A 13,746-nucleotide genomic window follows, 5' to 3' on the forward strand; every position below is an offset into this window, starting at 1 on the left:
TTTATTTCTCTCAGTTTAGGCACTGGTGTCGTACCCCAACCCCTGTCACCATTGCTAAGGCTCCAGGGGGAAATAGGCCTGTTGCCTAGCAACAAGCCAGGAAGGGGTTGGGGAGCACTTTGTGACAGAAAGGGGACTGCTAAATGCTTCCTGTCTCTATTTGTAGAGGAGCTTAAAAATGGAGGCACAATACATGGTTTTCCCTTCCACATTTTCATCAGGCTGAAATATGCTTGGCCCCAGTCAGTCTAAATCTCGGCCTAGGCTCTCTCCCCTTGAACTGCCAAAATGGTTGGCCAAAAAGCATGGGGTGGAGAGAAGAAGGTGCATGTGAATGCTAGCCAGTAACCTCAAATTGCTGTGTTCCCATCAAGTAGTGCTCCTTTGACTTTTAAGAGCTACATGAAATGCAGAAATTCAACAGATGCAGACCTTCCAAGTGTCCCTATTTTCCAGGGACGTCCCTCATTTAGATAAGCCATCCTAGTTTCTGATTTGATCCCAGAATGTCCAACTTTTCCTTAGGGCGTCCCTATTTTCATTGGAGAAATGTTGGAGGGTAGGGAGTTATCCGGCCCCCAAGCTGCCTGAAGACAATCCTGTATAGGAAAGTTTTTTTTAAAAAAAGTTTAATGTTTTATTATATTTTTATATATGTTGGAAGCTATGGCTGGGGCAAGGCAGGAAGATGTGTGGGGGTATAAATAGTAAAATTATGGAATGGGACATCCCTGTTTTCACTGGAGAAATGTTGGAGGATATGCAGATGCAGCCAGAGCCCTCAGTTCAGGGGGACCTCAAGACAGTGCTACTTGTAGGCCTTGCCATAGTTAGAGCAGTATGGGCTACATTTGTAGTCCTGTTAGAATGGTAAAATCTGAATTTGTTGTGGATTCCCTGCATTCCGAATCAGCACAAGCTCTTTTTGATGTCCTTCTACCTGCTGATAGCAGACTGTAAGCTATAGTAATTAGAAACTGACTTAGAGCAGACATATCAGTGCTGGGAAAGCAATGTATGATCAGAAATGCCTACCTCCTGTGTTGATCGCAGTGGATCATGACATTCACCTGGGTCCCATTTAATGACACCCCAGGTTATCAAAACATGACGTACAGCCACTTTGGATGGGAGCCAAGCTTACATTAAGGAGTTTCAGTGCCACCCACCCAAGTGATGGCGATGTCCCTAATTTCATCTGTGGAAAAGCCCTGCTAGAAAGAGTGGCAACTCTAAAACCGTCTGCAGCAGCACGACCAGCGCACCTCAGAGGTCTGTTTTGTTTCTCTCTGTTGCATGGTGAGCACAAGTTCACACTGTTGTATAACAAGTGCAGTTTATTATGTACAAATCAATTTACACGAGTATTCAGTAGCATCAGCTGTAAACCTCATTCCAGGCTTGTTTTTCAGTTGCCTTATGTTTCCATTCTCTTCATACACAGCCCCATGTCACAAGGCCTCGGGGCCTGGGACGAATGTTGCACTTGCCCATTGTTACGATTGGCTTCAGCTTGCTTCCTGTAGCACCACCAATCTGAGGCTATGTTCAGGGTTTTTTGCCTGTTGCACAGCTCAATTCTGTGGATGAGTTGCAAGAAAGAAGGCTGCAGTTCTACATCAGCTTCCCTGGGAGTAAGCTCCGTTCAGCTCAATGGGACATACTTCTGATGAGATGTGTAGGACTGCATTGCAAGCCTCCCTCATCAAGTTAATTTATGTTTACTCCAAGTAAGAATGCATAAGATTGCAACTTTAAACTCTTTTCCTTCCCCCTTTTTAATTTACTTGAATATAATCACTTTTGTGGTGGACGAATATTTTCTAAGCATACAGAAAGCTGGTGTAGCATAATTCGTAAGATATGAACTGCAATACAGTGGTACCTCGGGTTAAGTACTTAATTCATTCTGGAGGTCTGTTCTTAACCTGAAACTGTTCTTAACCTGAAGCACCACTTTAGCTAATGGGGCCGCCTGCTGCTGCCGCGCCGCCGGAGCACGATTTCTGTTCTCATCCTGAAGCAAAGTTCTTAACCCGAGGTACTATTTCTGGATTAGTGGAGTCTGTAACTTGAAGTGTATGTAACCTGAAGCGTATGTAACTCGAGGTACCACTGTATAAGATCAGAAGTCCTTGGTACAGATTAACTTCCTTGAGCCACATATGCTCTCTGGGTAACCTTAGCCATTCACTGTTTACTCAGACTCAGCCCTCCCCTCGTATATAATGGATAATTCAAATCTCACCTTCCAGGGCTATTGGTAGGATCACTGCAATTAATTTATGTGAAGTGTACTGAATGCTTGACACCCTATATAAAAACTACTGCATGAAACTGCCTTCATGTTTAAAAATACCTCCAGTGGTATCATGTTGGCACTGATTTGTCAATCCAGCCATACAGCTTGATGAATGGAGAAAAACAAGGGGTACATAGGAAATTGACTTGCATGTTTTTATGACCTGAAAGGGATCTCTTGCTCATCTGGGGAGCAACAAAGATAGAAAATAAATAGCGTACAATAAAATAGCTAGCTGTTGGCCATAAGGATACTTAAATTCCCAGGCCCGATCTCTGTTTCAAATGTGGCTGGTTTCCTATTTGCTTGTGTTGATTGCCTCTTTTCCATCTGTCTTTTCTGCACTTCCAAGAGGCCTGCTGAGCCAGAACAAGAAGAGAAGGAAGCGTCTCATTGGGGAATGTATGGGTTGAAGGTGTGCTCAACAAGCAGGTATTTCAGATACAACTCTTTTGGGGAACAGGTGGTATTGCAGATAGGTAGGCTCTGTAAGAAGAAAGAGAAGGGAATCAGCAAAGCTGTTTGCAATGAGGGTTGGAATTTAATGAAAATGGACCCTCTTGACTATGTATGGTGTCCCCCATCCCTCAAACAGGGGGTGGTGCAAATCCTCTGTGAAGCTAGCAGAATATCTAAAATAGGAATACTAAGATTTTATGCTATGCATTTCCCAATCCCATCTCAAGCTCTTTGATCAGAAACGAACGGTTCTATAATTGCGGTTAATTACTCAAGTGTACTTCGGTTCCTTTGCGTGCTGATTGCACAATTTTGGTGTTAGAGGGATGAATTTTTTTATATACTTGTCAGACTTCAAGTTCGTTTTAATGAGGAATTGAACTTCTCCACAATGAAATCTGGAAGTGGAGCCCCAAATCGAGGACAGTGCCTGGAATATGGCACATATCGCACCAGTCATGAGCTCAATGTTCTGAGATATATTGCAAGAGAGACTAGCTTGTGGAGACCTGCCTCCCAAGAGCATAAAGCAATAAAATTCATAACAGTTCCAGTCTCCTGCCCCCAGTCTACCAAAACTTAACACCCAATGTTGTTTTGTGCAGGGTTGTTTTCTGTCTCACCATCGTAGCAGTCGGGCATCTTCAACACACCATCGAAACACTGGCTGTCGGCCGTAAAACTGCAGGTCTTGTTCTCACTACGGCAGAAAAATGTGACAATTTCTCCATGATGAACCAGACCATCAGGGATCTCATAGACCCAGAGCTTACGCCCTTGGTAGATCATCCGGCTCCTCTTGGCAGTGATGGGACAGCGGGCTGGTAAGGGTAAGAAACAAAGCCTGTTAAGTACGGTTGACAGACCCATTGGCTTTTTACCATCTGGAACAGCAAAGACAATGGGGATGCTGGTATGGAATCTAATGGATGGATTGGTAAAGTAATTGTCAGTATGTAAAAAGCAGTGGGGATTAGGAGGAAAGTACCTCTGCAGTAGGGTAGTTGGGACCAGTTTCCATTCTCCAGGCAAACCACTCGGTTAGAGCCATCTAAGAGGAAGTCCTTGTTACACAAGTAATAGATGACAGTTCCCACGGGGTATTCAGACTGATGCACAGCAACCAGGGTTGCTTCAGCAATATTGGGGGGTCGCGAACAGGTCACAGCTAGGGAGAGAAAAAGAAAAGTATTCTAAGTATGTGTGTGTGTGTGCATAAATAGATGGAAAGGATGTACAGATGTACAGATAGATAACTCATGGATGGGTGTTTATTTGGATTTATGAACAGAGAAATAAATATGGAGTGATCTATAGAAGGGTGATGGATGCTTTATTGGGTAGGTCAGCATGTGAATGGATGGATATATCAGCCTATTGGTTGGTAAAGGCAGAAGTTGCTTGGCCTTTGACTCAGAACTTATAATGTACTTCCAGGTGGAGTTTCTTCTGGTTTATTTGAGGTATATGTGGTAAAATGTGTGGACCTGTGTTACCAAGGAATAGAATACTACTGAATACTAATCAAGTGGCCAGAAAGAAGCTCGGTCCCCCACCCCAATAATCTTGACTACTTACGGTGGCAGGTTGGGGCTGTGTGTGACCATTCCTCATTCTCTTGGCATAAAAGAGAGCTGGGTCCCTCTAGGCGATATCTGTGAGGTAGGAGGAAGAAGAAGAAACCAGAAGGAAGTATTCAGTAGCTTTCCACTTGAGGGCAGATATGAGATAGTATTTATTAGATTTATATTTTGAGGCAGACCATGTTTTTATGCTTTTTAAAAACAGCTGACTGACTTTTTGGGTAAATGTTCTACCTCATTCTATGAAATTGTAACATATATATATGTTCAGACACTCTCAGTGGTGTTTTTGCACGAGAATGGTATGATAAAGGTAAAGGACCCCTGACAGTTAAGTCCAGTCACAAACGACTCTGGGGTTGCGGTGCTCATCTTGCCAAGGGAGCCGACGTTTGTCCACATACAGTTTTTCTGGGTCATGTGGCCAGCATGACTAAGCTGCTTCTGGCAAAACCAGAGCAGCGCACGGAAATGCTGTTTACCTTCCCCCTGGAACGGTGCCTGTTTATCTACTTGCACTTTGATGTGCTTTCGAACTGCTTGGTTGGCAGGAGCTGGGACCGAGCAATGGCAGCTCATCCCATCGCGGGGATTCAAACCACCGACCTTCCGATCAGCAAGCCCTAAGTGCCACAAAAATTAAATTAAATTAAATTAAATGGGATGTGTATGCTGATCAGCGTGTTGGAGTAAGTGATGGAGTTGAGGATAGTTTTATTTACATCATTTCCAACACACTCTTTAGCCCAGAAAGACTCTCTGAGCCACTTAGAACAAATCAGTTCTAAGACAGTCCCTGCCCTCAGGCTCACAACCTGAACAACTGACTTACCCATAGTCACACAAGTAGTGCACTTCCCTTCCTGTGTTGTAAGGGCCCCCTTCATGGGATCCATTTTCGATCTCTGGTGGAGATTTGCAGTGGGATGGTGGGTTAAGAGCATCTGATAAAGAAGAGGAAGGGGGAGGGAAAAAATGCTTGGTAAGTCTGTATCCTTGGTGCATTAGACCAATTGTTGGATTTTGTTTGTCACCTGGTGGAGGCACTGTAGTGGTGGAGGGTTAGCAGTGGCTGTTCTAGATTGAATAAGAGGTGCTTGCGAGCTTGGTCCCTCCTGGTAATTATTGATGACAATGGTAGGAAATGGTTGATTACCTTCACAGGGTAAAGTGAAGCTCCACTTTGCGTCTCCTTGGCAGCGACTTATTGCCACTTCCAGCCCATCAGCCATTAGAAATCCAGGCTTGCATGTCACCTCCATTAAGTCCCCAAACATAGTGGATTCCTGGACCAGCTGTGTCTCAGCATTGTCAATTGTCACCGGCCATGCACACCTCAAGCCTTGGAAGAATACAGAAAGAAAGATGGCGGCTGATGAGAACCCTGAATTTTGTGGGAAAGAGTTGAGCCTGGATTCTCAGGGTCTAGTGAGCCATGTTGGAAGAAGAACTGCTGGGTTCTTGTGAGGAAACAGAAAGTCTATTGGACAGAAAGAGATGAAAACCAGGAGTTCTGATCTTTTGGGGTGGAGTAGGTAGAAGCAACAGGGAACTGGCAATCAGGAATATTGAATTTTCTTAAATGGGGCAAAGGAGGGGTTAAGGAATCTGGAGGCCAGGACTCCTCTGGAAAAGGAATAAATGGAAGGCTAGATGCTAGAGCAGGGCTGGGAATACTAGAAAACAGTTCTTCGCACCTAGTGGGATGGTGAATGTGGGCTAGGTGGTGTTTGGGAGTTATGGGAGCCAGAAGAGGAATGAAACCTGTTTCATAAGGAAAAATGAGAGGCTATGACCTAGCATCTTAGGATCATTGCAAGTGGAATGTGATTGGAGATGTGCAGGGAGGAGAAAAGCATCTGGGAACAATTATTGATTACCGTATTTTTTGCACCATAACACTCACTTTTTTCCTCCTAGAAAGTAAGGGGAAATGTCTGTGCGTGTTATGGAGCGAATGTCTGCAGGTGGGGGTGGATCTGCTGCAGTCATGAGCAGAGGATCCATGGTTCCCCTTCCTTCCCTCCTCCGTGGTTACAAAGCATGGATCCACATGGATCCTCAGGATTTTTGCATTGGGCTACTCCAAACTCACTGTCAGATCACAGGTCTGTGGCCACAGCATGAACCACAGAAATCACATATCCACTATTTTGTTTAGAATATTTTTTTCTTGTTTTCCTCCTCTAAAAACTACATGCGTGTTATGGTCTGGTGTGTGTTATAGAGCGAAAAATACGGTATTTATTGAATTTTTTTTAACCAAAGTAACTCAAAGCAACTTTCAGTATATAAGCAAACACATACATATCTTGAAACTGACATAAAACTACAAATCTTAGGTTCTTCTGGAATGGGGGATGAAGACTATATGGCTGAAGTTTGGAATTTGGGAATCAGAAGTTTCAAGTTCTCAAAACTGGTTTAAAGGATTTTTTTCTGGTAACAGAGCACTTCTGAAATCTCTATAAAGTGGCTAGGGCAGAGTTAGGTAGGAAGGACTGGGAAGCATGTAAATGCCTGGATTTTCTGTGAATATTCCTGTGTGTGGACTAGGTGGTCAAGTTTCTACCTGTAGAAATGCAGCTCATTCCACATTCCCCGTCACATTCACACTTCCTGCTTTTAGAGCACCTGCGGCGCTCACAGTTCTTCTGGCACGTCTGCCCTGTCAGCATTGTAAAATTCTTCTTCCGCAGTGGACATTTGGGGTCGGTCAGATTCCTGACTGCAAATAGAAGAAAAGATAAGTGGTTACACAGATATGAGGGAATGAGACCGGGGAAAGAGGCGAGTGATGATATACAATCGTATTTAAGAGCTACGTCTATGTGTCTGTAATGGGGGAGTCGAAGGTAAAGAAATACCTTCCTTCCCTTCCCTAACACATAGCTGTCAACATTTCCCCCCTTTTAGGGGAAATTCCCTTATTCCGAATAGGATTCCTCACAAGATAAAAGTTGACAGCTATGCCCTAACAAGAAGCTCCAAGATGCTTTGTTGCCTCAAACAAAAAATTCAAATAGTGTCTCCTCCTTTTGAGGCGATACAAAATATCACAGTAAACTAAATAATTGGCAGTTGGCCGTCCTTTAACGTTGTTTTGAAATCTCCCATCAGAGTGGGCTGTCTCATGGTAGGCCTGGTCCTGCTTTTCCCTGTGGTGAATGAGATAATTTCGGCATCGTGGCTCATTTCCTCCTAGCGAGCTTCTCAAATGTCCCTCAGCTGAACCTAATTTTTAAGCTGTGCCTCATTACTCTCGCAATGTTCCGTCTCCTGCCGGGTGCTTGTTTGTTTAGGTTTGTGTACAAGCAGGATGTCAGACTGAACCTAAATCTGAACTCAAAAAACCACGCAGAACCTTCACCCCCCCAACCGAATTGTAACAGAATAAGAATTATTATCTGTTGAATCTGTTGACAGCCATCAACAACAATTGGGTTACCTTACAGATAGGTAGCCGTGTTGGTCTGCCATAGTCAAAATAAAAAATTCCTTCCAGTAGCACCTTAAAGACCAACTAAGTTAGTTCTTGGTATGAGCTTTCGTGTGCATGCACACTTCAGATACACTGAAACAGAAGAATTTCAGTGAATGTTTCAGTGTATCTGAAGAAGTGTGCATGCACACGAAAGCTCATACCAAGAACTAACTTAGTTGGTCTTTAAGGTGCTACTGGAAGGAATTTTTTATTTTGAATTGGGTTACCTGTTAGAATATGAACCTAGCTTTTTTTTTTTTTTAAAAAAAAGCCAAATCTTTTGTTTTTATTATTTTTAAAAATTCAAAACCATTTAAAAACTGCTTATTATTAAACCAGTATTTAAGTGATGTACAATAGAACATAACCCCCCCCAAAAAAAACCCCCAGCGTGTTGTGCTAACCCCACCGGCTCCAACCAGAATGAATCACAATGAGCACATAAAAACAGAATAACATCTGGAGATTTTGGGAAAGATATTTGGGGGCTGCTCAGTGAAGAGAAAGGCTGACAGCAGGGAATATCCACTGAGGTGGGAGAGAAGTGAGATGCCTTTGGGAAGCTTGAGAGCAAGGGCCCTCTCCCTCCTGTGGTTGCCACCAACTGGTATTCAGAAGCGTACTGCCTCTGACTGGGGAGGCAGAGTGTGGACTTTGTGGCTTGTAGCCATTGAAAGCCTCTACCTCAGCGGACTTGTCTAATCCTCTTTTAAAGCCATCCAAGATGGCGGCTATCACTGCCTCATGTGGCGGCAAATTCTGTAGTTTTACTATGTCTGTACTGTGTGAGGAAGTACGTTCTTTTGTCTGTCCTGAATCCTCCAAAATTCAGTTTCATTGGATGTCCATGAGTTCTAGTGATATGGCAGAAGGATTTCCCCCCCTTCTCTATCCATGTTCTCCATGCTATGTGTAATTTCATAAACTTCTAGCCTTTTACTCGCCTCTTCTCTAAACTGAAAAGCCCCAAATGCTGCAACCTTCCTGCACTGGGGAGTACAGTGGTACCTCGGGTTACATACCCTTCAGGTTACATATGCTTCAGGTTACAGACTCTGCTAACCCAGAAATATTACCTCGGGTTAAGAACTTTGCTTCAGGATGAGAACAGAAATCGTGCTCTGGTGGCGCGGCGGCAGCGGGAGGCCCCATTAGCTAAAGTGGTGCTTCAGGTTAAGAACAGTTTCAGGTTAAGAACGGACCTCCGGAACGAATTAAGTACTTAACCCGAGGTACCACTGTAGTTGTTCCATCCCTTGATTATTTTGGTTGTGCTTTTCTTAACCTCTTCCAACTCTACAATATCCTTTTTGAGGTAAGGCAACCAGGACTGTACACAGCATTCCAAATAGGATTGCCCCATGAATTTGTGTAACCAGTTTATAATATTGGCACTTTCAGTGTGCCAATTCCTTTCAGTTCCTTTCAGTTCCTTTCCTAATGATTCGCAGCAGCAGGAGGAGGAGGCTGGCAGCCAGTGCCACCCCCTTGGAAGGCAGACACATGGGGGCTGGCCAAAGGCAACTGGTTGGGCAGTGCCCCATTCACTCTAATGGGCTGTAGTTCCACCGGCTGTAGTTTCCCAGTCCAAGGTAGACGACATGTTCCGGTCAGGGTTGTACTCCCTCTAAAACTCTCATTATCACATCATTCGCTTTCCAAAGCAAGTTGGGTTCATCAGTTACCCTGGTTCTCTTACAGATGACAGAATCACTGGTGGCCTGAACAAAAGTCCCAGAGTTGTGTTCCCTGTCTGCTAGGCTACCGTATTTTTTAAAAAATAGACATGGGCCTTGACTGTGTACTTGCAGTCTCAAATGTGGGGCTGAAATTCTACATATGCGCATGTTGAAATCACTGATCCTGATTACGGGAAGGGTTACAAATGGACCAGAAAGAAACTTCTTTGGCATGCTGTTCCCATAGTTTTAACGGCCCTTTTGCATGTGCCAGTGAAATCAGCCAGTGGAACTTTCCACGCTATGGAGATAATAAACATTATCACCTGCTAATTCCTGTAAAACTAATTGTGAGCATGACAGCAGTTGGTAGGGTGTTAATGGGAAGTAACACTCATTTGAAGAGATCTTGAGACTTTGGCTTAAATATATTCTGTATGGAAGGGCATGAGGGTTAAAAAGAGGGATATTTAGAGCTTTGTATCTTAAGCAAAATGAACATTTCCTTCCTTTCCAAACTTGAATGAGAAAAGTTGTGATGCTGGCAATGGCCACCAGGTGGAGAAATATATACTTGGCTTGAAAAGCTGCCTTATACGTACAAGAAATGCTGTCTACCTGTTTATTTCCATATGTGTTTTTTCTATTAAAAAAATATTATTTTAGTGTTTAGACTGCAACACTCGAAGGTGCCATGTGAGTAGCAATATATCCAAAGGTAACACGCCTAATTATAGCTGACCCAGAAATGAAAAAAACCTCCAAAAGCTGGATTTTGGAAAAAACACACACCCCAAAGATCCACTTTTATTAGGACCAACCAAATTAAAAAATAATAGCAAGCTTTTACATTCTCCAGAGCTCTGCAACAGGCAAAGTGTTACACAAAACAGGAGGCAAAGGGACAAAGGGAAAGTACAAGGAAAAGTACAAGAATTAGATTGGATGTTGTAGCTCTAACATCAGCTTGTAAACTCAGTTCCTAAATTATATTGCACCGAGGTACAAATTTTAATGGTCCTGTAAGCTAACAAAATTAAAATAAAATGCACAGTATATTGAATATTCAATCAAATATATAAAAAGATACTATTATTAAACAGCTTACATTTAATAACATGACTTATGCAGTCCGTCATGAGGATGGTTTATTTGTGCAGGTAAGAACCTAGCTATGTAGCAGTCAATGTGCTTACCCTGATGATCTGCAAAGCGAGCCTCAGTTGCCTTGCTTGCTTTGTATAAGCCCACAGCTAAATTGCAATAGTGCTACATCCATTCTGCAGTCACGTTACTTCACATAGCCCTCTAAATTCAAGAACTAACTTGTGGGGGAGGGACAGGAAACCTATTTTCTGGGATTGGTAGGAGATATATATATATATATATATGGTTTTAATTGCAGGGGAAATGTGATATCCTTGAAATAGAAGCGTGAGCTTAAAAGAAAGATGTCTGGATCTTTCTCAAACCCATTAATCCTCGGCAACACATTAGTAACAACTGTGTGCATTTTAATAATTTTTTTTTTGACAATTTGCACCATGAGTAGATGGATAGATACATTGATTTAATAATAGACAGAGATAAAATTAGGCATAAAACCTTGATACTTCCCATTTTAGAAACTGTACACAGGATGGAGAGAGAGAGAGAATATGTGTGGGAATAGGGAGAAGAAAAGTGAATGGAAGTTAGGAAAACAGCAGAAAGAAAGAAGCCCTACCTGGCAATCTTCCACAGTAGGCAGAGAACAAGGTATCTGGTTGGCCACTGTGAGAACAGGATGCTGAACTAAATGGGCCACTGGCCTGATTCAGCAGGTTCTTTTTACGTTCTTATGAGTAAGGGGCTCAGAGTAAGCTAACTAGATTCCTATCGTAGCTCAGCCCAATTCCAGTCTCTCTCTTTGTAGGCTTGGCTTTTGCTTCAATTTTCTTTCTATAAAATGTGTTGGAAGTGACTGCGAGGGAAGGGATTCTGGTTATACATCCTCAGTTTTAAGACTGGAGAGCCTAGAAATCTAAATATATGCAAGTGTCTTTATGAGGGTAGAGCATGTTAGGTAAATGGAAAACTATTTGGACACAGGAGAAGGTTAAGAGCCCTGGCGTCTTAAAGTATGTGCCAAAAGCCAACGGATAGTTGAGGATATATAAATTCTACAACTCTGTGGCTCTACAGTTTTCCCACAAAGTGGTGCGTTATACTTTGGGCTGCTTGTATCCTATGATCCTCTCCAAACACGGAACGAGATCAGAAAAATCTGGCACCCTGAGCCTTTAGTGAAAAATGCTTTAGGGAAAAGTACAAAGGGGTGAGAGAAAATGAACAGGTAACAAAGTCACCCTCTAGATGAACATGGGAAGCTGTCTTATCCCAGGTCAGACCATGGTTCATCTAGTTCCACACTGTCTGCACTGACTGGTAGCAAGTCTCCAGGATTTCAGACTGCTTTCTCTCCTAGCCTTACCCAGAGATGCAGAGATTGAACCTGGAACTGTTTGCCTGCAAAGCAGCTGCTCTACCACTGAGCTTATGGCCCTTCCAACCTACTCGTCTTTGGGGGCAGGGGAGAGTATATTATTTTCTCCTGTGTCCTCTTTGAGGCGCACAGCTGGAACAGCTGGGGGTTTTCTGCTCCAAGTGGCTGAGCACTACAGTCAGAGCCCCAGAATACTCCAGTACCCCCTGCAACATTGCAGCTGATGCCAGGATATGTCATTTCACTGATGGGCCTAACAAAAATGGTTGCTGTAACTATGTTTGGCTTGCTTGTGCCCAGCAGCCTGCATTTATATAAGATGGTAGCTCGAGTTGCAAATGGGCAGAACACAAATACAATGGTACCTCGGGTTACATATGCTCCAGGTTACAGACACTTCAGGTTACAGACTCTGCTAACCCAGAAATAGTACCTCAGGTTAAGAACTTTGCTTCAGGATGAGAACAGAAATTGTGCTCCAGCGGCATGGTGGCAGCGGGAGGCCCCATTAGCTAAAGTGGTACCTCAGTTTAAGAACAGTTTCAGGTTAAGAACGGATCTCCAGAACGAATTAAGTTCTTAACCTGAGGTACCACTGTACATTTTTTCCACAATGTGTAGAGATTGAGCACAGCTCTAGGGCCGGTCCAATACATTTTTCTCCCTGAGGTAGAGTAGCAAATGCTGCCTTCCCTTGTCCCTCCCTCAGCAAGTCAAGAGCTTTGAGTTTCGTCAGTGGCTGGAAGGTGGAGCGGAACTGGCCCAAGACATTTTGCTGCCTGAGAAGGAGCGGCAGATGGCACATAACACACCTGCCCTGCCAAAGTGAAGGCACATAGTAGTTCCCAAGGATTGCTTTGGCACATGAGGCAGAAAATCTCTCACACACGCCTCTCCCAGGAAATGAAAAATAAATAAATCACAATAATAATCTAAATCGCTGTTGTTATTTTAAATAATAATTATTTATTAATTTATATAATCCTTAATGAAAAATAAAAGTCTCCCAAGCAGTTTGCCAAATATAAAAACTAATTACACAATTCTGTTTCCCTTTCATGATACCCCAAATCATGACTGCCTGACACTTCCTAATGGTAGAGCCAGCCCAGCATTGCTCACTGCTTAACGTGCTGGACATCCCAGGTTAAATCCCTGTCACCTCCAGTTAAAAGGATCAGCTAGGAGCTGATGGGAAAGACCTTTCTGCCTGGGACAGACTCTGGAGAGCTCCTGCCTGTCAGACAACAGAGGACTAGATTGATAAATAGCCTGACCTGGTATATGGCACCTACCGACCTTCCTAATATAGCAGCTTGTAAGGGACGACTGAACAAGGAATATGAGGAAGGGGAGGTGAAAAGTCAGGTAGAGGGACTGAAAGCAGAAAAGGGGTGAAGCGACTGTGGGGACTCACCTCCCACTTGTCCAGAGCCTTGTGAGAACCAGAGAACCGCCAGCAGTGCCAGGAAAAGGAGCGAGGACATGATGCGAGGAGGATGCAACCTGCGTCTCTTGATTACACCTATGTTTTGGGGAGACAGGTTCTCTCCTGCGTTCTCTGGGAGAGAGGCAATGGTTAGTTGGTCCGAGGAAAGTTTTTGGGAGTGGGTATTAGCGCCTCCTAGATAATGCAGAATGAGACAAGGGTGCAGAGATACAAGATTCCAGGGTGCTCTGAGAAAGGAACCAAAATTAATGGGTGCCAGGGTGGCAGCCGAAGCTCCTGGATTTTGTCTTGCAGGCTGAGGGGA

The 13,746-nt window shown here is 43.6% G+C and overlaps 1 protein-coding gene and 1 long non-coding RNA gene across 2 annotated transcripts; both read right to left on the minus strand.

Moving 5' to 3' along the window:
• Positions 1 to 2,443: 2,443 nt before the first annotated feature.
• LOC309517669 (beta-2-glycoprotein 1-like) lies at positions 2,444 to 13,746 on the minus strand. Its single transcript, XM_082197041.1, has 8 exons — positions 13,410 to 13,746; positions 6,917 to 7,072; positions 5,501 to 5,686; positions 5,177 to 5,288; positions 4,340 to 4,416; positions 3,750 to 3,929; positions 3,385 to 3,582; positions 2,444 to 2,788 (listed from the first exon to the last, which is right to left on the minus strand). The coding sequence occupies exons 1-8, from the start codon at positions 13,477 to 13,479 to the stop codon at positions 2,724 to 2,726; spliced, it is 1,044 nt and encodes a 347-aa protein (XP_082053167.1). The 5' UTR covers positions 13,480 to 13,746; the 3' UTR covers positions 2,444 to 2,723.
• On the minus strand, positions 7,079 to 9,224 carry LOC309517730. Its single transcript, XR_014213242.1, has 3 exons — positions 9,065 to 9,224; positions 8,056 to 8,817; positions 7,079 to 7,792 (listed from the first exon to the last, which is right to left on the minus strand). It is a non-coding gene; the product is annotated as an uncharacterized lncRNA (long non-coding RNA).

This window comes from Podarcis vaucheri (genome assembly GCF_965113315.1).
Source record: "Podarcis vaucheri genome assembly, chromosome: 13".
Lineage (NCBI taxonomy): Eukaryota > Metazoa > Chordata > Lepidosauria > Squamata > Lacertidae > Podarcis > Podarcis vaucheri.

Excerpts from the sequence above, each read along its gene's own strand:
- LOC309517669 (XM_082197041.1), bottom strand. The coding sequence starts at position 13,479 with ATGTCCTCGCTCCTTTTCCTGGCACTGCTGGCGGTTCTCTGGTTCTCA. Across the intron at positions 7,073-13,409 it reads AGGCTCTGGACAAGTGGGAG|TCAGGAATCTGACCGACCCC; the intron begins GTGAGTCCCCAC and ends TTCTATTTGCAG. Across the intron at positions 3,583-3,749 it reads CCAACTACCCTACTGCAGAG|CCCGCTGTCCCATCACTGCC; the intron begins GTACTTTCCTCC and ends TACCCTTACCAG.